General features: G+C 44.2%; 1 protein-coding gene across 4 annotated transcripts in view; it reads left to right on the forward strand.

Moving 5' to 3' along the window:
- Window positions 1–27,527, forward strand: part of acsf3 (acyl-CoA synthetase family member 3) — a 204,578-nt gene that overhangs the window by 65,064 nt on the left and 111,987 nt on the right. For all 4 annotated transcript variants that reach the window (XM_060911945.1, XM_060911944.1, XM_060911946.1 and 1 more), the window contains one exon: window positions 1,951–2,096. In XM_060911945.1, coding sequence (XP_060767928.1) covers window positions 1,951–2,096 — 146 coding nt within the window. The remainder of the gene's footprint in view (window positions 1–1,950; window positions 2,097–27,527) is intronic.

The following is a 27,527-nucleotide window of genomic DNA, read 5'->3' on the forward strand; positions in this document are numbered from 1 at the left end:
GAAAGAGAGAGAGAAGAGGAGAGAAGAAAAGACGTCGTCGGCTGTCCTGCCGCCGGAACAGCCACCAGATGATCCTCCGCCATTCCTACTGCCTGATCCAGCGACACCGGGCGGTGGCGCTGGACCCACTCTGCGGTTCCGGCTGGTAAGCGGGCGATGAACTGCTCCAGCACCACCTGATCGATGATTCCCTCGGCGTCGCGATCATCGGCCCTCAGCCACCGCCAGCAGGCGTCCCGGAGCTGCTGGCCGAACGCGAACGGCCGGCCGACTTCCTCCAACCGCAGCGCGCGGAAGCGCTGGCGCTGTTGTTCTGGTGTGCGCCCTACGCGCTGGAGGACGGCCCGGCGAAGGTCCGCGTAGGCCAGCCGGCGGTCGGCGGGGAGCTGTAGCGCGGCCAGCTGCGCCTCTCCCGTCAGGAGGGGGAGGAGGCGTGCCGCGCGCTGCTCCATCGGCCACCCCGAGGCTTCGGCGACCTGTTCGAACAATGCGAGGAACGCCTCGGGGTCGTCCTGCGGGCCCATCTTGGTCACGATGAGGGGAGACGGGCCCGCGGCCGGGGTGTTGGTGGACCCCACCGACACGAGGAGATGCCGGAACGTCTCGCGATCTTCCTGCTGGGCCAGCACCAGGGCTTCGAAGCGCCGCTCTTGATCCTTTCGGAGTGTGATGAGCGCCTGGTGCTGGCTTTGCTGAGCCGTGGCGAGGGCGTGGACCAGGTCCGTGAACGGGGAGGATTCCATGGGGCTGCTGAGTTGGTGCTCCACCTTTTACTCCCGGGTTTCAGCACTACTGTAGAGCTCTTGGGTGTGGGTGGAGCACCGAGGACGGCAGGACAAAGCTTCTGGTAAGAAATAGGCTTTTATTGCCAGACTTTTCAGTATAGCACCCATTATATTCGGGTAAATACACGCACACACGCTGTGTTCTTGTCCCGGGAAGAGCTCCCCTCTGCTCTCCCTCTGCCTCCTTAAATAGGGCGCGGTACTGGGAAGACACACAAACACAGGTTAATTACCATCAGGTGTAGTGATTCTGCCACTCACCTTCCCTGGCTCCGTCCTCCTGTCACAGACCGGCGCTTGACCACGCCCCCGCTGCCACAATGCCATAATAATTTGGTAAGATATTTATATCGACATAAATTTTTGTACTAATTTCGTGCAAGAGTGTCACACCTGCGCGACTTGGCGCGTGCATCAGATAGACTCTCGGGTGCGCTCCGGACACTGCGCGCGCCAAGTGGACTCGCTCTCACGCACCATAAACAACTTGCACCTGCACAGGATTAAGGTGCAATCAGCACATCTAAAAAAAAAAAACGTGAAAACACACTTACTTTGCGAAGTATTGAGTTGCGTTGCTGACACATTACCGAGCCTTATTTTTTGTTTGGGTTCCTGATCCCTGATTTCCTGTTTCTCATTTTTGATTCTGCCGAGTCTACAATAGCCTGTTTGTGCCTCGCTCGACCCATTTCCTGTTTCACTGTTCTACGACTTTGCCTGCCGTTCTTGATCATTTACCTGTCTTCACTTGTATTAATAAACACACGTTCTGTTCTTACATCCGTCTCCCAACCATCTCTGACAGAATACTTCACACTCCCTGACAAAGAGAATGCGCATTCACCTGTTCATACGTCATGTTCAGGAACAAACTAATGTTAATGGTGCTAAAACAACCACTGTCAAATGGTACAGTTGGAGTCTTGTTCTTGGACTCGACTCGGGTCAATAGTGGACTCAAAATTTTCTTTCGAGACTGGACTCTGACTCGAGGTTTAGTGACTCGACTACAACACTGATACATAATAATGATAAGAAAAGGTAGAAACACAATGCGTGCCTATGCAGGTTTGCTGCTTAACCCCCAATACTACTACTACGATTACTACTACTACTACTAATAATAATAATAATAGCATACCCTCATTGATTCTCGTTGCAGGTTGATGGTGTCCGGTTCGGCTGCACTCCCCCAGCCCGTTCTGGAACGTTGGAGAGAGATCACGGGTCATGTACTGCTGGAGCGCTACGGCATGACTGAGATCGGCATGGCGCTGTCCAACCCTCTGAACGGACCACGCATCCCTGGTAATCCTAACACACCAGACCTTAAAGAAATAGTTTGGCCAAGAATTAAATGTACGCACATTATATTTAAATTGAGTTGTAGGCAAAATCGATTTTGCTTTTGAAATGAAGCTTTAAGACTGCTGCCGCAAACACACAGAGGAAAATCTAAATCACTCACACTTAACCTGAAGCTTATATGTGGTTTCTTTCACTGTATGACCCACTATTATTGATGCAGTTTTGTAATGACTTAGAGACAGAAAAACTGTGGCTGTTGAGCTTCATTTCTTTCTCAGCTCCATTAACCTTGTAACTCCCGCGCAAATCGAAAGAATCAAGCTCAACTCTGTCGATTGAATTTTCATTTAATTTTCGTCTTGTTCCTCTAATTGATACTCTGTCCTAGCGTATTTATTATAATGATAACTCTTTTAACTCCTTTATTAACGCTTATTGTTACAGCTGGCACTTCTTTTTGTTAGTTTGAGGGTTTTTTGTTTCTCTAACACTGCCTCGACTGTTTTTTGACAAGTGCAGTCTACAAATAACAGTAATTCCTCATGGGTTGATTGTATGCTGCGCTACACTGTCGTGCGTCAAGCTCCCATTTCAGAGTTCTTTGTCTGACTCGCTTGGGTCTTTTGGTACCAAACAAATGAGACGCGCTGTTCTTTTGAAAAACGCTTGACTCTGACAAAGGCATGACAGCCAGAAGAACAGAATGCTTCCCAAAGACTTCTGGGATACTAGAAGTCTCGTTTTCTCACTGATGTAGATCAAGACCAAATTGGCTGCTTCTTTTGCTTGTTCTGCACTCGGCACGATCAAAGAAGTTAAGTGTGTTGTGTGGAATCCCGCTATCTGGATTGTCTTCGTAGTTGTTATTTTTAATTAATTAATTTATTTTTTGCCAGTAAGCTTCAAAGTGGCTGTTGTCATCGGTGATATTAAAGCCTAGTCGTACTTGTTGGTGAAATGCTGATGTTTGTTCTCCACAGTGATAATGACGAGTGATTTCATTATGTTACTGTGTCTCTGTATTAAATAGGTGAAAAAAGTGACAGTAACGTCGTTAGCAAAAGCTACACAACAGTTTCTTCTCCTTTGGTAATAAAAAAAAAAATCACAGTACTACATATGACTTTTCTTTCCCCCCTAAATGAACTTGGTATACAAATATCTAAAAAAAAAAAATTTGTATTGATATACTGACGGTTTTTTTAATTTAATTTTTTTAACTATTGATTCTGTCATCTGAACCTTCTCTACTCACAAGTTACTTGTGCCATGACCATTGACTTCGGGGCCCTTACTGAATGTAATCGACTTGGGATGATTTTTCGAGCATGATGTTAATCAGTTCTAGCTCAAGTGGTCAGTAATCTATTGATTTTCTTTCCTGTAATGTTGGTTGTGAGTGCAGCATTTCACACAAATTTAGGCAGTTCTTTTCCAGGTCTTGAATTCCAGACCATTATCAAATCTGTTTGCCAATTTCTCACATAGACTACAATAAGTTGTCCCTCAAGGCTCTATTCTCGGCCCTCCATAATTAGGCATATCGGGTGAAAATGCAATCCAAATCGCTTGAAACTGCTCTCACTGAATTCAGAATCGAATGCAGAACAACATACTTTTTACAGAATTAAAATAAGTTTATCCGTTCTTGAGATATTACAAATTGAAGACTGAAAAAACAGCTTAATTTTTAGAAAACTAGCGTAATATTCTGTATGAGGATCACATGGTCCAAAATGGGCCTCATTAATGAACGAGATCAAATATTTTTTTTCTTAATAACTTTTCTATTTTTCAAGATATTTACATGAAAATTGGCAGACACATAGATGGTTGTATACTGAATACAAATTTTGAAAAATTAGTAAAAACCTTTGATGCAAATTAACATTTAATTCGTATTAATTATGCTAATTGGGTAAAAATGTTAAATTGGTACACTCCCTTCTTCAAAGTTTCACCAAATGGCTTTATTTGTGCAATATAAAGTTGATCTTAACTCTCATTTTCTACATCACAAAGGAGGAGAAATCAATGTTAATTATAAAATCTGCGTAAATAGACATTGGATATCATTTACATCTACTATTCTCTATCAAAATAAAAAAGTAATAAAAGATTATTTCTAATACTCTCTTTTTGCTCTGTAGGCCTTTGTATTTCTAAGTAGGGCCTACTAGTGTTTATATAAAAGGATATAAATGATTATTTTGATTAATATTCACAGTTTTCAAGGTGAACCTCAAAAACACTGTGAGCCACATCCAATAAACAATTCCAATTAATTTAATTGAAATTGACACTCGTGTTTCTGACTTTGTTTTTTTTTTTTAGATATCATTCCGACCACTAAAGTCTCAATATTTTTCATCAAAACAACTACAGTTGTATTCTAAAATAGTTATTTATTTACATGAATCAGTTTGATTTGAAAAAATAAGTAGGTAAAGCTCTGAAAACTCACTTCAAAGTCTACCATGAAGCATAACATCAAAAGTAGCAGACGGAAAATTTTGCTGAATCCTTCATCAGAAACAGTGAGAGCGAGAAAACATCCTTATAAAAATTGATTGATGTTCACGAGTCATTCAGTCGGAAACCGATCAGAAGAGAGAGAGCCTGAGCGCTTTTCCGTGACTCAAAACGCATCGGCAGTTTCCCAACGTCCCGCGAGCAGAGAGTGTACTCTGTTATACCAACTTCAACCTGCCGTTACTCCCGAAGTACTGAACAGATCTTAACAAGATACATTTCTTTGGAAAGCAGAAATTTTAATGATAGTATTCATGATAGAAAATATTTAAGAGTTAATGACAGATTTGGAAACTTAGATGAGCATCTGCATGCACAATTTTCACAGCATGGCCAGCAAGCTCTATCTATCTATCTATCTATCTATCTATCTATCTATCTATCTATCTATCTATCTATCTATCTATCTATCTATCTATCTATCTATCTATCTATCTATCTATCTATCTATCTATCTATCTATCTATATATATATATATATATATATATATATATATTATATATATGGGTCTATGCGCCTATTATAATTTGACTTTGTTGTTCTACCGTTAGATTTTAGGTAGAAAAGAGTTTAGATAAAAGAGTTTAACAACATGGCAACCAACATTCCTGCAAGGAAAAGGAGGAATAGAGCTCATCCCAAACAATATACTCCGCTATGTTAAGCCTCACTCACAGCCCGCCGTATGTGCTGCTACGTGCGGTCTATGGTAAAAAATTTGGCAAAACTGTGCTTGAGACTTGTGCGACACTTGCGTGTGTTCAGCGCCGTAGAAGATCGCAGACTGCCTGTGGAGACTTTTGGTCCTGCACATGCAAATTCTACAGGTCTTGCGACAAATCAAGAATGCATACACTACGTACGGGACCCTTTAGTATGCCTGAACCAAGTCAGCAGCACGACAAGTAGGGGCTTTTTGCAATGACAGTTAGACACACGAGTGACACACAGTCATTGTATGAGTGATGTGCCTCAGAAGTACTACACAAGTATTCCACACTTGCTATTTGTGCGGCCTGCAAGACAGTACCAGAGCCGAATCTAGGGCGTGTAATACACGATAATACGCGTTTTTTATCTGTCTGTCGCACATCCACTTTTTGGGCACGAGAGTGATATCGCGTATCTATTCATTTTGTCGCGCATTTATAAGTAGACAGCGTGTAGTCACATTTTACTGAATCTTGTGTGTATCAATTTGTCAGCACCAGCTAGCAAGCACTGCGGTAAATATAGCGTTGTTTACACACCAATCGGAAAATATCAGAAAGGACCGAAGTATTCTGAATGGTTTATTTAGTGGGTAAAACAGTTTTGTGAACTATTATATCATTGGTCACTGAACCGGAAGACAGTGTGTATCAACCAATTGTGTGAAGTGTTTTAAAAATACCCAAAAGCACATGGCATATCGTTCTGTCTCATCCAAACATAACAATGTCAAAACGCGTGGTCACGTTGAAAGACCTTTGGACGAAAAAAGGAAACAAAACGAAGACACAGAAGTGAGTATTATGTTCATTCATCTCATTATCTCTAGCCGCTTTATCCTTCTACAGGGTCGCAGGCAAGCTGGAGCCTATCCCAGCTGACTACGGGCGAAAGGCGGGGTACACCCTGGACAAGTCGCCAGGTCATCACAGGGCTGACACATAGACACAGACAACCATTCACCCTCACATTCACACCTACGGTCAATTTAGAGTCACCAGTTAACCTAACCTGCATGTCTTTGGACTGTGGGGGGAAACCGGAGCACCCGGAGGAAACCCACGCGGACACGGGGAGAACATGCAAACTCCACACAGAAAGGCCCTCGCCGGCCCCGGGGCTCGAACCCAGGACCTTCTTGCTGTGAGGCGACAGCGCTAACCACTACACCACCATGCCGCCCCGAGTATTATGTTATTAATCATATTCAAATAGTAAAGGTGCTTAGTTGATATATAAGACATATATATGTTTGTGTACAAATATGATCTTAGAGTAATTATATGACAGTGTGAAGACATACTAAGTCATTTGATTGTGATTGATAATGGTTTTTGAAGTTTGAATTTGATATTATTTTCCTAATGCCAATATACAATTAGTTTGATAATGTTTGGTATTATGTAAGTTTTATTTAAAAATATTATGAAATATATTTAATCTGTTCTTGTGTAATTGTAGGTACTGTAAGATTGTAAATGATAGAGATTATATATTTTTTAGGAAGTCTGAATTTTGAGATTATCTCCAGTCATTTATGTCAAAATCTAGTTTAAACATAGGTAGATTGTTTAATGTTTTTCACTTTCATGAAAGGTGGTCTGAACAAAACAAATATTGTAGCATTTTTAAATATTTGATAGTGATTTTATTTTATTCAGAAAGTCAGATTTTTCATCTTGTTAATTAATAGTGGCAAGACTACATGGATTTTAGACTTAACTATATCAAATGATGTAATATTAACCTAGTCATATGTGATATGCAATATTAACCTAGTCATATTTGAAATGCAACATTATACTACTGGTGGTCAAATTGGTAAAAAATAAGCTAGTCACATGATTTATAGTAAAACAGTAACCTAGTCACATAGAGGATTTCGACGTGACGTCACAGGTGACGTGACGCCCCGGTGTCCGCCATTTTGAAGGTCAAGCTAGCTAATGTCAACAACAGTAGCTAGTATGTTACTGTAGCAATGTTTACGTTCAGTCATTTGGATGACTGTTAAAACCTTTCAGTCTCAAGTTTTTCCTTTACTGTATTTACTAGTTTACTGAGCTAGCGCGCTCGGGCAGGCTGGGAGCGAGCGCGCTAGTTCGGGCAGGCTGGGAGCGAGCGCGCCAGCCTGCCCGAGCGCGCTAGCTCAGTAAACTAGTAAATACAGTAAAGGAAAAACTTGAGACTGAAAGGTTTTAACAGTCATCCAAATGACTGAACGTAAACATTGCTACAGTAACATACCAGCTATGATGTTGTTGACATTAGCTAGTGCTAACAGCTAGCTGCTAGTAAACTGCTACAACACAGACACCAACCCTAATGATACAGTTCTTGGTCATTGCCTGGTAACAGCAAATTTATAACGGGCCATGTCTCAACAGACTAAGAAGTTATTTCAATGACATTTAATAACATTTTGTTTATCCTGAGGACCGAAAGTAAATGAAAATGTGAACAAACCTTAGCTGTAATAAGATGGCGACCACCGGCTCCAGGGACGACCCGCTGATGTAGGCATGTTACCCAGCCTGGTTTTTAACGACATAGGTATACAGATCATGTGGGCCGAAGTCAGGTAAAGACGAGGGCTTGGTGTACTTCCGTACGTCAGTGAACAATCCTGGTGAAAGCAGGTAAACGTCGTTCTCTAAGCCTGCTAACCTCAATTTTTGCAAATACCTCTGCTCGCCCTGTAAATGCCCTACGTCGCTGGATAGTGAAGGTGTTTTCTGCATCTCGCTCCTTTTTCTTTTATGTTTTTTCCCTGGTATTTCCCACACGCCTGACTGCAGGTCAGGAAGATCACCCTCGCTGCAGCGCTGCAAAGCCAGAAAAAGATAGCCTGGTAACGTGTACGGATCACGTACACCAGCATCATTGATTTTCTGGTGATATCGCTTCTTACTCGCGTCATCTAGGCCGGATAAAATACTCGACAATGAGACTTCGTCATGATCAACAGTGTATCGCTACCGGTAGTCGCCATATTTGTGACCATCAAAATGGCGCCGGCTACTTGTTGACATGGCAACGGTCACGTGGGTCGAAAACCTCTATAACAGAAAACTAGTCATATTTGTAAGGTTTTGCAGTATATAATTCTTCATATAGTTTTTGATCTAAAATCTTTGCATTTTTAAAGTTCAGATCTGATCATAATGTTTGTGCAATACTATAAACTGTGGATAAGTGTTTGCTGATATGTTTTTCATATCACTGTATTAAAGGATATGTATAGTGCCTGTAACGGTTCAGCGTTCGTGGGTGGAGTACAGAGGACGGCAGGACCGAGATCAGGTTTGACAGTGCGTTTATTGCTAAACTTTTCAGTTTTAACAATAATTCATTCACTCAAACAGACACACACACAACTGGCGTCTGGTTCAGGGATGAGCCCCTCTGCTCTCGCTCTCCCTCCTTAAGTAGGGTGCGGTCACTGGGAAGACACAAACACAGGTTAATTGCTCTCAGGTGTAGTGATTTTGCCACTCACCTTCCCTGACTCCGCCCTCCTGTCACAGACCGGCACTTGACCACGCCCCCGCTGCCACATACCCCCACCGCCCGACTTAGGCCGGGCGGCCGTCCGGCCTGCAGCCCACTCCCCCCCCCCCCCCCCCCCCTTGGCGGGAGAGGAAGTCCGCCACGACCATCTGCGCCCCCGGCCTGTGGACCACCTTGAAATTAAAGGGTTGGAGTGCCAGATACCAACGGGTGATCCGCGCATTGGCATCTTTCATGCAGTGGAGCCACTGGAGGGGCGCGTGGTCCGAACAGAGGGTGAAAGGGCGCCCCAGCAGGTAGTAGCGGAGGGCGAGGACCGCCCACTTGATGGCCAGACACTCTTTCTCTATGGTGCTGTAGCGCCCCTCACGCACCGACAGCTTCCTGCTTATATACAGGACGGGGCGGTCCTCCCCCTCCACCTCCTGGGACAAAACCGCCCCCAGCCCTCTGTCCGACGCATCGGTCTGCAACATAAAGGGGAGAGAAAAGTCAGGGGAGTGTAGAAGTGGCCCCCCACACAGTGCAGCCTTTACCTCTGAAAAAGCCCGCTGGCATTGCTCCGTCCACTGGACCAGATCTGGTGCCCCCTTTTAAGTGAGATCAGTCAGCGGGCTGGTGACGTCCGAATAATTAGGTATAAACCTACGATAATAGCCAGCCAGCCCCAGGAACTGTCTCACCCCCTTTTTGGTCTTGGGCCTCGGGCAGGCTGCAATCGCTGCGGTCTTATTAATTTGGGGACACACCTGCCCGTTGCCCAAGTGGAAGCCCAGATACCGTACTTCCACCCGCCCAATCGCACACTTCTTTGGGTTGGCTGTGAGACCCGCCCACCTCAGCGACCTAAGGACGGCCCTTAGGTGTTCCAAGTGCCTCGGCCAGTCATTACTATATATGATGATGTTATCCAGATAGGCGGCCGCATAGGTGGCGTGGGGGCGGAGGACCCGATCCATCAGCTGCTGAAACGTAGCGGGCGCCCCAAACAGCCCAAACGGAAGTGTGACAAATTGGTGTAACCCAAACGGTGTGGAAAAGGCTGTTTTTTCTCGGGATAGTGGAGTCAAGGGGATCTGCCAATATCCCTTCGTCAAATCCAGTGTCGAATAAAAGCGAGCTGTGCCTAGTCGATCGAGCAGCTCGTCAATACGAGGCATTGGGTACGCGTCAAATTTAGACACCGCATTGACTTTCCTGTAGTCCACGCAAAACCGGACCGACCCGTCGGCCTTGGGTACCAAGACCACCGGGCTGCTCCAGTCACTGTGGGACTCCTCGACGATGCCCATTTCGAGCATGGTCTGAAGTTCTTCCCGAACTACCTTTTTTTTGTGTTCGGGTAGCCTGTAAGGGCGGCTACGCACTACCACCCCCGGGGGTGTCTCGATTTGGTGCTCTATGAGGTTAGTGCGACCGGGCAGGGGCGAGAACACATCCGAAAACTCGGCCTGCAACTGGCCGACCTCCGTGAGTTGGGTCGGGGAGAGGTGGTCTCCACAGGGGACCGGAGAGGTACGTGATGCCAATGTCCCCTTTTGAACCTCCGGCCCCAGCTCTGCCTTCTCCGGAACCACCAACGCCACGGGGACCTCCTCGTTCCAGAGTTTAAGCAGATTGAGGTGGTAAATCTGTAGCGCCCCACCCCTGTCCATTCGCCTCACCTCATAGTCGACGTCCCCGACTCGCCGTGTGACCTCAAAGGGTCCTTGCCACTTGGTGATCAATTTGGAGCTCGACGTGGGCAACAGTACGAGTACCTTATCTCCTGGTGCGAACTCTCTAAGGCACGTACCCTTGTTGTACAGGCGGGCTTGCCATTCCTGGGCCTGCCGCAAATTCTCCTGAGTTAGGTGGGTGAGCGTGTGGAGTTTTGCGCGCAGGTCCATAACATACTGAATTTCGTTCTTACTTTGTGAAGGTCCCTCCTCCCAATTTTCCCGCAGCACGTCCAGGATGCCGCGCGGCTTACGCCCATATAATAATTCGAACGGGGAGAACCCCGTGGAGGCTTGGGGGACCTCTCGCACTGAGAACAGCAAGGGTTCGAGCCACTTATCCCAATTACGTGCGTCCTAACTTACGAATTTTTTAATAATATTTTTGAGGGTGCAGTTGAATCGTTCCACTAAACCGTCCATTTGTGGGTGATACACGCTGGTGCGGATCGGCTTAATCCCCAATAACCCATACAGTTTGCGCAGTGTTCGTGACATAAACGTAGTGCCTTGATCAGTCAGAATCTCTTTCGGGATTCCAACTCGGGAGATGACGTGGAAGAGTGCCTCAGCAATACTGCGTGCTGAGATATTGCGCAGAGGCACTGCTTCCGGGTATCGCGTTGCATAGTCCACCAGAACTAATATAAAGCGGTACCCTCGTGCTGACCGATCTAATGGCCCGATGAGATCCATCCCAATTCTCTCAAATGGGGTCTCGATTAACGGTAGAGGGTGCAAAGGCGCTTTTGGAATGGCCGCTGCGTTTACTAACTGGCATTCACGGCATGCCGTACACCACCTACGGGCATCGCCGCGAATCCCCGGCCAATAGAATCGGGCCATTATTCGGGCTAGTGTTTTATCCTGCCCCAAGTGTCCAGCCATGGGATTAAAGTGAGCCGCCTGGAATACCAATTCCCGGCGGCTCTTCGGAATTAAAAGCTGCGTGACTCGCTCTTTAGTTTGAGTGTCCTGCGTCACTCGGTATAATCCTTCATAATCGCGAAGTAGGGGAAGGACGGGGTGGCGTTCGGCTGGAGCGTTTGACCATCGATTACTCTCACTTGGTCAAACGCATGCCGCAGAGTCTCGTCTCGCGACTGCTCTAATGGGAAATCCGCGAGGGATTCCCCAATAGAGAGAGGAGGAGCCGGCGGCTCCTCACTCTGACGTGGAGATGACGTAGACGGCTCTGTGACAGCTGCTCCCGCCAAAGCGACACCGGGACCTCCCCCTGTCAAATGGCAGGACCCACTCTCTACTAGGCGTATCATTAAACCCCGAAATCCCGGCCAATCAGTCCCCAAAATTAGAGAGTGGGTAAGGCGGGGATTAACCGCCGCCTTCACTATAAATTTTTCCCCTCTGAAAATAATGTGGACTGACACCAAAGGGTAGCTGTGAGCATCCCCGTGCACACACAACACCTTCACCCCTTGTGCTCCCCCCAATGCCTCGTTTTGAACCAGGCTTTGCCGAATTGAGGTCTGATTGCAACCAGAATCCACCAACGCCTGATATGTAGCCCCTTGGATACTCACCGGTATGCGATACACTCCGGCCCGATCGAGGGCGGCCTCTGGCGCGTCGGGGATCTGAACCACCGCGCCTACTTCCATTGCCGTGCACTGCTGTTGAAGGTGGCCCGGCTCCCCGCAGCGCCAGCAAACCGGCCCGGGCTTTCCCTCTGCACCGGTGATCTGGGGCTCACTCACCTGAGGTGGGGGAGAGACAGACACAGAAGGGAGAAACGGGAGGGCACCACGGGTGCGGCGGGCCGGCTGGGGGGATGCCGGCCCCCGCCTCTGCGGAGGGGGAATGGGGCGAGGACGGGACACAGGAGGAGGGGGAGAGAGAGAAGAGAAGATGCCATCTGCTGTCCTGCCGCCGGGACAGCCGCCAAATGGTCCTCCGCCAGCTCGACTGCTCGATCCAGCGACGCCGGGCGGTGGCACCGGACCCACTCCGCAGTTCCTGCTGGCAAGCGAGCGACGAACTGTTCCAGCGCCACCTGGTCGAGGATTCCTTCGGCGTCGCGGTTGTTGGCCCTCAGCCACCGCCAGCAGGCGTCCCGGAGCTGCTGGCCAAACGCGAACGGCCGGCCGACTTCCTCCAAGCGCAGTGCGCGGAAGCGCTGGTGCTGCTGTTCTGGGGTGCGCCCTACGCGCTGGAGGACGGCCCGGTGGAGGTCCGCGTAGGCCAGCCGGCAGTCAGCGGGGAGCTGTTGCGCGGCCAGCTGTGCTTCTCCCGTGAGCAGGGGGAGGAGGCGCGCCGCGCGCTGCTCCATCGGCCACCCCGAGGCTTCGGCGACCTGCTCAAAGAGCGTGATGAACGCCTCGGGGTCGTCCTGCAGGCCCATCTTGGTGACGGTGAGGGGAGACGGGCCAGCGGTAGGAGCGCTGGTGGGCCCCGCCGACGCGAGGAGGTGCCGGAACGCCTGGCGATCTTCTTGTTGGGCCAACACCAGGGCCTCGAACCGCTCTTCTTGCTCCTTTCGGAGGGTGAGTAGCGCCTGGTGCTGGCTTTGCTGGGCCGTGGCAAGGGCGTGGATCAGTTCAGCGAACGGGGAGGACTCCATGGGGCTGTGAGGCTGCTGTGCTCCAGGTCCCGGGTTTTCGGCACCACTGTAACGGTTCAGCGTTCGTGGGTGGAGCACAGAGGACGGCAGGACAGAGATCAGGTTTAACAGTGCGTTTATTGCTAGACTTTTCAGTTTTAACAATAATTCATTCACTCAAACAGACACGCACACAACCGGCGTCTGGTTCAGGGATGAGCCCCTCTGCTCTCGCTCTCCCTCCTTAAGTAGGGCGCGGTCACTGGGAAGACACAAACACAGGTTAATTGCTCTCAGGTGTAGTGATTTTGCCACTCACCTTCCCTGACTCCGCCCTCCTGTCACAGACCGGCGCTTGACCACGCCCCCGCTGCCACAGTGCCATAATTATGATTTTATATAGATTAACATCTGATATGAATGTTTGTTACATGTATTTAGTTTTATTAATAAAACTGTTCTGTTTATAGATGTACTCTTGAAAATATCTACCAATGTATTACTTATTTTTCTGTCCCCACTAACTGGAACAAATGAGGGATATTTTTACCCATGTTAATATTTTCTGTCCCCTGTTTCTACAACTAGTGAGGGATCTGTCCCCTATTTTCAAATTTCTAGATTAGGCTCTGAGTACTACATCTCACTTTCTACTCCTATGTGTGGCGTGCATGCAGCGCACACGACCTGCATGTGACCTGCAACACACGCGACACAAGGGGCAAGACTCTGGGTGTATATATATGGGGGAGGAACCAAGGAACCGATCATGTAGCGTGTAACATTGTAGAAGTCTTCCCTCATTTGCTGTTTTTATTTGAGTATTATGTGAATTTACCATGCAAACGTCAAATAATAAAACATGAGTATAAGGGAATAACGCATTTTATTACATTGTAAAAAATCCCAACTAAATAGCCCAACGGTTTGAGCACTGAAACACACCTTGACTCCGAGCTGCTGTTCTCCTCCTGCTGAGTGGTGGGACGGGGTGCCGGGATGTCCCTGTCCTCATCACTGAGCATGGCACAATGGCCTGACAGTGATGATGGGATTGCAGTGTCCTCAATTCTGGGCATCGTTAGCTGAAACATACAGTACATGAAAATCAGCATATATAATTACATAAGCATATAGATACTGAAATGAATATTTAAAGCATGTGTATTTACCTGTGAAAATCCCTCTGGCGGGGTGCTGTGCCTTCTGCCGGCTTGAAGGCACACTTCTCCCTGTCCGTGCAGGGCTCGCCGGTGCTGCTACCATCATCATCAAATTCTTCCTCCTCCTCCCCCTCTGCTGTTTCAGGCTGGGTTACTTCACTTTTGCTCGCTTCTTCTTGGGTCCCATTTTCTAAACTTTAAACTGAAAATGTTTTCATTTTTCCCACAAAATATCCAATGTTCTTCAGCCGAAAGACAGATGCAGAATGCTGCAGACACGCTGGCTTTATATCCACTCCTGGCTTGCATCACACGCAAGTTATGAATGATTGTCACGTGCTAATCACATGCGTCACACATGCTTCACAATTGCGGCCCGAACTCGTAGCGCAGGAAACTGGTAAAATGCAAGTCACACACACGCCACACTCACTGAACATGCACTGATCACATGCATCAGACATACGCTTTCCACGGGCTAACGGCGCAATTTTTCCCATGCCTCGAGGAAGTCAGGCATGCAACCTGTACTTGACAAGTACTTTACCTGTACTCCTCCCCCAAACTTTCCCCTGGGTTCACCGCAACCCTGCGATACGACTGCAAGCTACCAAACCCTGCGACCCGTGCGTGAGGCTTTAGGCCTAGACAGATCATAGACAAATTGCTGCATGGGCACAGTGGGCACATGCCAATGAGGAGCCAATGGGGACCCTTGGACTTGAGATGTATTATTATCTTCTTTTAATGTGTCAAGATTTTTTCAAAATATTGGAGTAAATGTGATTGGGAAAATGTAGTATGATTTTTAAAATTGATTTTTTTTAATTAGTTAATTAAATTTAAAAAAATCACAAATCGTAATGATGTAGGCTGTAGGTCAGATGTCAGGTTTGCGGTCAACATGGAGAAATGTGTGCTTAGGAAGTCAGCAATGTGTAAACTCAAAAAAGAACAATAAGCTAAACATGCCACTTTGATACCAAAATAAATACGAGGCATGTAATGAGATATCGTGCGACAATAACTCATGTTACAAATGTATGACTATTTGAACAGATGAAATGAAAAAGGAATCGCTATTATCAGTTTTTTTTCCGAGCTGTACTTGCATTGTTTATACAGCAGAGGGTAACATACAATAGCGGGAATGCATATGATTTCACCCTAGGTGAAAGTAACACAGCTCTAATGCTGCGAAAAAGCAGATCTAAAATGGGAAAGAGCTGCTGTGTGATTGACTGTGCAAATAGATTTAAAAGTATACGGCCTTTCGATTTCATAAAACCAGTGAAATTTAGTTCCTTCTGAAATTTGGTCATTGTGATATTATTTCTGTAATATCCAAAAAAAAAAAAATCAGGCCATTCTGTGGCTGGGAAGTTATTTAATTTGAGGGGATTCCCGAGCAAATAATGTGCATGAAATCGCTCGCTTTGCACAGTCAAGCAGACAGAGGAAGTCCGTGCGCGCATGCGCAGGTTTACCTTCTTTTGGGGTTTATGGCAGCTGGCATCCACAGTGTTGCATTACTGCCATCTACAGGTTTACCTTGACCGTGCACTGACAGTTCCATCATTCTATCGCTAAACAAACAGCTGATCACACCGAAGTGCTCGCTAACCGCCAATATTTATTAGTTTGGTCCTGCGTTTCCTTTCCTTCGCAACATAACGTCTGTTGCAAGGATGGACGGCGGTGGAGCAGACAGAGAGCCGGAAAACTTCTTCCTCCAAAAATATATTTTTTATTTTTTCTATTTTCAAAACTTATCTTAAAATGGTGCAAATATTTACAGTGCACCAACCAAAGGTTCAAATTACCAAAAAGAAAACTATGCAAACAAAATAAGAAAACACAAAAATAAAGAGGCTTCAAGTTTGCCAGACTAAATCAAAAAGACCCTGAACAAAACTATTAGTCAGCCAAACCACAGTACCTTCAAACAAGACGTTCCAACCACAACTGAGGCTCTGGAGCTACTGCAGAGCTTACATACCCGCAGCCCCGCCCACAGTTGAGCCCAAATTGCAAAATTAATCAATCAACTAAATAATGACATCCTAAATACAAAATAACAATTTAAAGAAACAAACACAAAATATACAAACATCCAAAATAATTTTCATTAACCAAAAACCCTTCAGTGCATAGTAAAATACATGTTTCCCCAACACCAGTAAAACACCCCTGTTAAAATAGTCCGTTCTACCAAACACCCACGAAACCCTTCCATAACAATCCAATGGGACAGTCCCTCGGTTTCTCGCAACAAACAGGAAGTATGTGGAGTTCGTGTGATGAGTTACTAAAAACTGTTTTGTGTTATAAAAATGCTAGACCTAAATAAACTTGATGTTAGAAATAACCGGTTTGTACGTGTGTTTCCTAGACCATAGACAATGCTTAACAGATGGGAGATGAAAATGCTTAGAAATGTGTGATGCGTTTTACATATGAGTGGAGCCAAACAAATGTTACTAGAATGCCGGTAGGCCTTTCCCTGCACTCGCAACAAATGCTGCTCTCGTTAGAAACTATGGCAAACGGTGGAGTATGAAATGCTTGAAAACCAGTAATATCCATACAGAAAACAGTAATGGAAATGAAGTGCAACTCACAGCGACAGGGTCAGCCAAGATGTTTGAACGTTGACGGCAGATTGCTGCCTATGCGCTGTGCGCTTGCGTGAGAGGTGTGTGTGAAGGTGTGTGCACGCGAGCGTCACGGCTCACTCCGTGACAATGTCTTTTCTTCTCGCTTTTCGTTATCGTAGTCGGTGTTTCACGTTTCATTCGCACACTCGTCCTCCGTTTTTCTCTCCTGGTTCAAATTTGTATCCCACAGTGCCTTGCACGGACGTGGTGGGCTTTCCCCGTGATGCATGACGCAGTATCTTGAATTGGGTCATGGTGAAGCAGGAAAAAATAGCGGTGAGTTTAGGGCCACGTGGCCCAAAATTCATTAATGATGATGATGAATGAATGAATGAATGAATGAATGAACCCTTTATTGTCACTAGTCACAAGTACCAGCAAAATTGGCCATCAACCCGTCCATACATATACACATACATACAATTGACAGAGGGGGAGTAGACAGGACAGGAAGACAGGGATGAAAAGAAAAAATACAGAGTAACATGACGAGAGGGGAGGAGAAAAAGCAACCCCCACACTATGCTCCTGTGGGGAGTACAGTGTGGGAACATAAACACCTCAGCACATAAGCACAAAATAAGTACACTTTACAACATGAAAACTCGGGACTTGGGGGGGGGGGGCGATCAGGGGAGGGGGTACGAGGGGAGGGGGGAGGTAACCCAGCGCAAGCAAGCAGCCGTCCGTTCCTGCAGCCATAACGGCGCTGGTCGTGCACCCACTTGTCACACTGGGGGTAATTGTTCTATTTTTTAAAAAAAACCTAATAAAATTGGAAGTCTGTGATTTCGAATTCAGTAGCTTTCGGTCCACTAAACAAAAATAATTGGGTGTCGGGGAAAATTCTTTTTATGACCTGCACTTAAAATCTGAAAGGCAGTACAGCTTTAATAAGAAATCAGAGCTCTCTTTTTACAGACTGCTGAAAGCTAAAGAAAAGAGAAGCAAATGGAGGAAGTACAAATGGTCATAGGTTTATTAAGAATAAGCATATTTATCAACTTTTTTTTATTTTTAATGAAAGGAATATTTTATTTAATAGGCTATTCTATTTTACTCCCACCTTTCTAAATGTAGGGAAATAATTATTGTTTTATGAAGAAACTAAAGATTTTTTGTTTTGTTTTTTTAACAGAAAGAATATTTAAGTTGATGAATGGTAGGAAAAAATGTTGCTTTTTTGGTAAGAAAATTGTCATCATTTATATTATTTCAAAAATATCATCTAATCACGAACCCAATGTTGTGAATCGACCCGAATTGTGAATTGAATGAATCGCTCCATACTGAAAAATACCCTCTATTTCAACATTTTTTTTCACCAAAAAAAAAAACAGGTGGAAGGTGACGTTACCAGCAGTAGGGAGGATATTTGGATATGTTTTGCTGTGGTTTTATTTAAAATGAAGGTGTGTGACTCTTAAAGACTGAGCTCTATAGTGTAATCTACATAGCATGTATAGAATAAAACAGACATAAAATGGCCGTAATAACCTCTGTGTACTTGGGGAGGGCACGCGCAGTGCACCCGTACTATTTGCGTGTGTAGGAAGGGGCCCGTGGTGAGTTTGTCTCATGATGATGGTCGTGATAATCCGTCCATTCCAAGGATTCACAGCTCAGTCAGTGGAACACGCTTTTCTTATACTGCCTCTAAATACTACCATAGGGAGTCCAATAATCCCAGGTGTGCCAGCTGTGTAGGGGACTTTAAATCCAGATTTAAAAAAAATGTGTTTAGTATGGCCTATTAGTTTATTAAAGTAATTGTTATAGATTTAGGTGGTTTGTTTTTTCCCTGTTATTTAAAATTCATCAATAATTCATCATAAAATGTTTAGCCTGTCGTACACTCACTGCTCTTCCTATATGGATGATAGCAGGAACTTGTTTTAAAGCATAAAAAAGTGATCTCGGCTACAGTGAGGAGTTTAGTGGTTATCGTCAGTTCATATTAACCCTCTCCTACATCTAATTTTTCTCCCACGTCGGGTTTTTATAGCGCCCTTGCTTTATTCCTTTTCACTGCTGTGTTTCTCTCTCTTTCCCCCACTCTGTTTCCCTCCTCTTTACACCCCATGGGTATATCTCACTGCAGGAGTGTATGAGGGGCTTTGAATAAAACATGACGTGTTTTATTCGGAGGTACACGCACACGCGCACACACCACATGCCTATACTTGTGCTATAGAGCTGCAGGATGATATGACAATGTGACATCCATATTATAATAAATTAGTCGCAATATATTTTGTTCACATACTGCAAATCTCACCAGTGCATTTCTAACCCTGACCCACTCCAGCAGCTGATTGTTAAAATCTCTTTATCATTTCATTTTGGGGGAATTTACACTTTGCCGTACCGCTGGAACTATGTGAAGGAACTAACCTTAACCTAACCCACGCATGAATACAAAGAGAAGTGGTTCATTCATGGTTCACATACTACATGACACATTTCTGAATACGCAGAACAGTAAACTGTAAAGTGGCCTGTTTTTGTAGACGTGAAACACGATTGCCTACAAAAGTGAATAATTTTTGCAGTTTCTTTTGCTCATGTGATGCTACTGTTTTGTTGGCACGTTCTCAAAACTAAATATTTCAGTAATATCAGCTGGCTTTGAGCAGTCTATCAGATATATTCCATTCAGCCAGCATGATACTGAACAAGTCGAAGACAAGTCGCTGAATGGAATATATCTGATAGACCACGAAAAAAAGGCAGACATATTATTATTATTATTATACATACACACTGTCTTCATATCAGCATTCTCAAAGGCCAACGCTAGCTTACCTCAGTGCTGTTAACGCGGCAGTGCAGTTACCTTCCAGCCGGTGTAGTGTTCGCAAAGGCCAATGCTAGCGCAGTCAAGCCGAATATTCTCATCTCATCATCTCTAGCCGCTTTATCCTGTTCTACAGGGTCGCAGGCAAGCTGGAGCCTATCCCAGCTGACTACGGGCAAAAGGCAGGGCACACCCTGGACAAGTCGCCAGGTCATCACAGGGCTGACACATAGACACAGACAACCATTCACACTCACATTCACACCTACGGTCAATTTAGAGTCACCAGTTAACCTAACCTGCATGTCTTTGGACTGTGGGGGAAACCGGAGCACCCAGAGGAAACCCACGCGGACACGGGGAGAACATGCAAACTCCGCACAGAAAGGCCCTCGCCGGCCACGGGGCTCGAACCCGGACCTTCTTGCTGTGAGGTGACAGCGCTAACCACTACGCCACTGTGCCGCCCGCCGAATATTATGATTATTATTATTTTTCCTGTGTAATTTACTTAGTTACTTTTAAAATCAACATCGATAGCTACACACAATGGAGCGACCTGGCAGCCAAAATTCTGTCAAAATCTTCCGTCTTTAACAACACAAACCTGGTGGCCATGTTTGTTTACAAACTGTCACAGTCACTTGCTAGCACGGAAGTTTTACATCTCCGACGTGTCTCTTTTCCAGTTTTTCGATGTCCGTTGGTATGTTTTTCTCTTGTAAATATGCATAAGAATGTATAATAAAGTTTTGGTAGCCTTTCGGGTGTTCAGCTCGTCTTCAGTTTATTTATTTAGTGTTTAATCCTAGCAGTAGCACTGGATTAGCCTCGTCTTCTCTCTTTCCTGGCCGACAAAGTGCGCATGCGCAGCAGAAAAGTTTTGTCATTGGATCTTCGCATGAGCGCCGACGTGTGATGTCGTGTTGTCTTGACAACGTGCAATATTATAACAATGTTGCATGCTCATTCTCCATTGGGGAGAGTGGCGTAATACATGGAGGATAAGCGATATGATAACAATATTGCATGCCATCAATAAACCCACTAGAAGGGAACAGAATATATGTTTTTATTCCATGGAGAAAGTGCCCTGTATGCATAATAATATTCTATATATCATGTGATTTATTGTGATCAGAGTATTAAAGAAAAGAATTAAATATTGCTTTCTCTGTATCCTCTGGTTCTGTGAATGTTAGTGTTTGGGGACTAGTTTTTCCTCAGCAGAATTACTTTAAAGAATAATTGCATGACTTCTTCCCAGGAAAAAAGACAATCCCATAATCACGTGGTGCAAGATTTTGTTAAACATGACGCTGTGTCTGAGCGAGGAATGAAAAACAGAAACATTAAAACCATAAAATGTGATAAACGTCAGACAACTGTTCTGATATGAACAGTTGTCTGACGTTTGCTGAATCTTCGATTCTGATTGGTCGATGACACTATTCTGCTGTTTTTGTTTTGTTTCTGAATAGCGGACCATTGCTATGGACGCAGTTCCGATCATAGACTCGGGAGGACCGCGTCCAATCATATCAATCCACAGCAAGAAATCTGTTCAAGTTTGTTCCTGTAATAATCAAACTAACATCAGCTCATTAGTGACACCCGGTGGCCAAAAAAAAATCAGAAAACATCATGAAGATTTTTCTAATCTTAATTTTAATATATTTACAGAGAGCAAAACTTTTGATTCATGGTTAATAGCTGAATTATTCCCAGGAAAGAAAAGAAAATGAGAACAAGCACAGAAAAAAGTAAGAGAGGTTAAAAGACACAAAGAGTTGGACGACAGAGGAACAGAGAACAGTCGACATGAAATAAACACGAAATGGAACACGGTATGGGCGATGGCAGTGTTTAACGTGAACTATAACACGAAGTAGGCTAATCGTAAAACGGCTACAGAGTTGAGTTTATGTTGCTGTGGACACAGTAACCATAGAATCTACTGGACTTTTTTTTTTTTTAGCAGAAGCAATAAAATCATCTCATCTCATTATCTCTAGCCGCTTTATCCTGTTCTACAGGGTCGCAGGCAAGCTGGAGCCTATCCCAGCTGACTATGGGCGAAAGGCGGGGTACACCCTGGACAAGTCGCCAGGTCATCACAGGGCTGACACATAGACACAGACAACCATTCACACTCACATTCACACCTACGGTCAATTTAGAGTCACCAGTTAACCTAACCTGCATGTCTTTGGACTGTGGGGGAAACCGGAGCACCCGGAGGAAACCCACGCGGACACGGGGAGAACATGCAAACTCCGCACAGAAAGGCCCTCGCTGGCCCCGGGGCTCGAACCCAGGACCTTCTTGCTGTGAGGCGACAGCGCTAACTAATACACCACCGTGCCGCCCAATAAAATCATTTTTAAATCAAATTTTTGTGTTAAATAATTGATTTCTTTAATAAGTAGCTGTGTAATGGTGCGTTCAGACCAAACATGGTGAGCATTAAAATTCGCTTTGGTTGTGAACGATGCTGTTGAAGTTCGTGGACGCTCTGTGATGTGGATCAGTGGTTCTCAACCTTTTCTGCTTCGAGGCCCACCTATTCATGCTTGTAGCAAGTCGGCGCACGTTAAAAAAAGATCCCCAATTATTTTGGCTCATCTATTCTGTTAGAATCTAATAATCGATTGTAAAGTGTATTAATTGATTTTTTTAATTTATTGCTTTATTTGATAGGGACAGTGCACATCCATGGATAATAGTATGCTGGATTTAGCATAATTGCTCATTTTTATCCGTAGTCCCTAGGCAGGTGACAAAACAGGTAACACTACACTAATATGCAACATCACTTCCTGTTACAGATGGGAGGATGAAGCAGCCTTTATTTGTCACACGTACACTCAAGTACAAACTCAAGCACAGTGAAATTCCTCTTCTGCATTTAACCCATCGGAAGCAGTGAACACACGTGAGCAATGAGCACACACACTTCTAACATCACTCGCTGTTACCGACGGGAGGCCAGGAATTAAATAAATGCAATAAAAACAAACTGTTTTTAATTGTAGGTATTGTATTTAAAACTGTATGGATGTGCCTGAAGCCAAACCATGCATGCAGGGCATTCTCACTCAAAAGGGATTAATGATCCAAAAGTGGAGTCTGGTCCATTAACGCAAGAACTTATTGCCATGTTTATGTACCGTAAACAAGCAAGTTATTCAAACCAAGAAGTACACTCAAAAGAAGTGGATCCAGAAACCACTCAAAGGGATTAAAGGAATTAGATCCTTACACGCTAACAAAGAAGGATTTTTCCTACAAGTTGGAAAATTACCCATCCATTGAGTTCCCCGACATCTCAAACTACCTGGTGCTGCAGACATCGTTCTACACGGACACACAGATGAAAACCTGGAAGAGCACGGAGGAGTACAGCTTTTTATATGTGGCTGGGTTAAAGATCTGGTGATCAGGACACAACAAGATAGACGGCGAGAGACGGATCTAAGTGCAGGAAGAATGTTTATTAGCAGGTGGAATATTTACAAAAACGAAACACGAACAAAAGGAAAATTTAAACAGCATTATAAACTTGGCTAGAAACAAATGCAACTGCGATGATGAGAATACTTCGCAAAGTCTCTATGAAAACAGCGTCTGTATCCGTATCTGCTGATTAAGCTCAAATCAGTATCAGGTGTTTCCTCTAACGACCGGATCCCAAAAGCGCGCACAATGTGCTCTGTAAGCATGCGTGGCCACTCGAGCTGCGCCAGACTCAAGCACGCAAAGGCGCGACAGTCAAATGTTCCCCTGTTGTGTGACCACAACCGTTAGCTTTTTAGTATATCGCCATGCATTGCCACCAAAATGCCTCATTTTCATCGATAACCCATCGCGAGCTGTAGTGTGATCGTAGCTTAATGAGGCAGACGTGACGTCGGATGTAACCCACCAATTGTACCCTACTACAAGCAAAAATTAGCTTCAACTTGAAAAATTCCTGGCCCAGTGGTTGAGAAACACTGATGTAGATGAAACTTAGATCAACATTTAGTTGATGGGATATGTTCACTCGTGTTGATCTTTAATTAACATTAACGTTACTTTGTGTGTAGTCGCCATTAAAATAAGTGTGGTGTCCGACCTTGTTGACGTTTAGTGACTAATTACTGTAATTGGTCAAATCAGTGTTGCTTTGAGCCAATGAATTGCTTTCCCACTTAAAAACAAGCGTTCTCGAGGGACAACGTTGCTTATAAAGTGTTGCAAACAGAGACACATCATGAATAATGAGGAAACCCGCCAGGGCGATTATTAATTTCTCCTCCACTGTACTTGGGAACGGTTTGAACGGAACCTAAATTTATACAACTGGATTCTTTAAAGCGGAGCACTTCTAAATTCAGATTGGTTGCTGCCGAACCATGTCGTAGCTCATTACCTGAAAGTTGCCTGGACTTCTACTTTATTCTGACGCTGTTCACCACCGAGAGATGCTGGCTCATGTAGAAAATGAACAACTTCCGGTTCCTTTGATTCTCTCACTGCGTTTGGTCACAGTGTACTATAATAAGCGGGATGATGTACTGATTGCGAAATAAACCCCTTCAGGGTGATTCCAGACCCCACCGCGTCTCCTCATGGTCCTGCATCACCCTGTCAGGGTTTAGTTCACAGTAATGACCATGCCAGTGTACATTTATCCCTGACTTATCATTAGTACATACAGATTTCTTGTCTAGAATTTGAGTTTATTCGGAGCCACCTATTAGGAAAATTGGCACAGATACTGAGATTTTTAAAAAGCTAAATAATCAGATTGCCTATAAATCCTTTTGAAGTGTGTGTGTGTGTGTGTGTGTGTGTGTATATAAAACAGTTATTCCACGAAATCAAGTCATACATGAGCTGATAGCCGATGAGGCGTGTAGCACCAAGTCAGTTATAAGCCATGTGCGACGAGATTGAGTGGAATAACTGTTTTATTCGATCCACATTCACTGAATTTTGAGAAACAGAGCATTTTTATTTTATTTTTTGCAAATTCGATAAATAAAACTTAATACAAAATGTCCAACAAAATCATTTCTGCTTAGAATGTAAACACATTACAGGAGCAATTTGTAAAAAATGGTATAATAATAATAATTCTTGAAAAAAAAGATACATTCTTACCATCAAATACTTTCATTTTGCATTTTGGGTTTGTTTATAAATATTTTGTTTTTCTCAATTTTTTTGTAATCTTTATCTGTTTTTTTTACAAGTAAGGTGAGAGAGAAACAGCATTTCGATTCTCCTATATGTCCTGGATATAGTGAATTGACAATAAAAAAAAATCTTTGAATCTTTTTTTTTGGGGGGGGGGGGTTGTTTTCGAGTAGAGTTTTTAGTTTGTCCTCGGTTGGTTCAGTAACACGCTCTGCCATTTTTTTTCTGCCACCACCAACTGGGCTGGAGTGTACAACATGGTGGGGGGAAACATATTCTTTTATTTAGCTATTTCTGTTTCTTTTAAATACTTAATAACAAAGTGATATATCTGACTTGATACGCTCCACTATTTTGTTTTTCTTTATTAACGGTATATGAGCTGATAGCCGAGTAGTAGAATAGCCAATCAGAGTGTGCAATTGCTCATATCCAGTGAATGTGGATAGAATATATAATATGAGAGAGACACTGCATAAAAGCAGAGCTCCTGATGATTGTATGAGCAAAATATTCGCAAGGGCACAAAATCAACCTGAACAGAATACAGGTAGTCGTCGACTTACGACCTATGCGACTTATGACCGATCGACTTTACGACCGTCTGGCTATGACTGGCAAGTGTTTCCCAGCTGAGCGTACGACAGTTTCCGCCCCAGCTCCAGGCACATGCGCAGTCTCTCTCGCGCTCCCTCGCGCACTCCGTCATACAGTTTCCGCCCCAGCTCCTGGTTTATGAAACGAGCAAATGCTCCCGCCAGCCCGAGCGCTGCAACAGCTGATGATGACATAGACGACCCACAGCCAAGCACCAGTGATGCCAGCAGTCACTAAATTTTGTATTTTGCTATGTTTTACATTTGTATTTTGCTTTGTTTCAAACTAAAATGTTTTCTATTTTTCACACCTGTATTTCGTATTTTTTGTTTTGCACATATTAAACGAATTGTACTGTACGCAGTGTAGTATGCAGTGTTTGACTTAAACCAAATAATGAGCCAAGGTAATGAAATAAGAAAATGTTGATAAAATAAGACTTTAAGATGGTTACAATATCGTTACACATCACAATATACTTACGTTCATTTAACATAGGCCGCCTTACGACCAGATCGGTTTACGACCGGTCAGTCGTAACCAAACGCAGTCGTAAGTCAACGACTACCTGTAATAATATTATAGCACATGAACCATCAAATTGTGTAGTGTCGTGTATTTCACATCAATAAATTACTGCATTTTCTTTCTTGTGACAGTGAGACCAATAATGAGATACGCATCACAGTTATGAATACATATTCATTCCTTTCTTTGACACCGCATGCCATGCACCAGAAACAACACCACGACATTTATTATGGTGTGACACTGCTGGGTGCCTGATGGACAGCAGTGAACCAGCACTTTCACTTTACATCATTACTGTATAGTTACGAACGAATATCAAACTTGATCTGTCAAACAGTTGTCTGGTTACAACGGTCACGTCCACACATGTTGGAGCTCGGCGCGCACAGCGCCATTAGGACTCATTACCCTGCACCTGTTCCTGATGAGAGCGCAATCACGGCGCATACATATAAGGACTCTTGGTCACACAGAGTTTACAAAAGCCTTGTATTTAGTATCACTTTTCTGGTTTTGAACCCGTCTGTGTTTTTGGACTGAGAATATTGTATTCCCTCTGATATTCTGTCTGTGCCTCACTTGACCATGTCCTGTTTATCGACTCTGCCTTTGTCTACATTTTGGATCTGTTTGCTCGCATGTTTTCAATAAAACTCTTCCTGCACTTACATCCATCTATCGCCCTGACATGACAGAAACTGTCAGTTGTTTAACAAGTTAGTGGCCTAATAAAACTGTTTTAACTAGTTTTATATGAAACTGTTGTGAATATTTTCCATAAAATGTGTTAGTAAATAATCCCACGTTATTTAAAAAAGAAGACAAATTAAAAATAAGCACTGGATAAAAACCCATCTATCTTGTGTAAATAAAGATACACATTTTGTTGTCTGGCGGTCAAGTGTTTGAGATACGATGCCTTGCACTTACGATCGGGTTCCCTGTGGTGATATCGTATGGTCACGAGAGCCATCAAAAATCAGGTCGATGCATTACCATAGCAGTTTGTTTTACACATAAAACAAACTGCTTGTAAGATGTTAAGCACCCAGACAGCACAGTGTAAACTTTATGTTGCAGGTTAATAGCATTTAATCAAATACAAACCAATATTATGTGATCGCATCTTCCAAATAAACTCTCAGTGCCATAATACAGTGTTTTTTCATGTTTTTATTGCATCATAGCTGTGTAAAGACAGTGATGGAAAACCTGCAGTAAAAATAATCGCTTAATCGAGTAAAAGATAATCCGCATTGCAGGCATCCGTTAGTATTTCAGCGCGTCAGTGTTGGAGGAAGATCTTCACTTCCTCTCTCTTTGCTCTGAAAACAGATTGCATTAAATGCAACACCATCTGAAAAAACAGCGAGGGTGCAAGATTGCTTTAGTGCAGCTCTGAAGGGATTCTGGAAACTTGATGATTGAGAAGAGCGATCAGCTTTTATTCCCTCATCGCAGCCGGGACTC

Source organism: Neoarius graeffei, chromosome 27, assembly GCF_027579695.1.
Source record: "Neoarius graeffei isolate fNeoGra1 chromosome 27, fNeoGra1.pri, whole genome shotgun sequence".
Taxonomy (NCBI): Eukaryota; Metazoa; Chordata; class Actinopteri; order Siluriformes; family Ariidae; genus Neoarius; species Neoarius graeffei.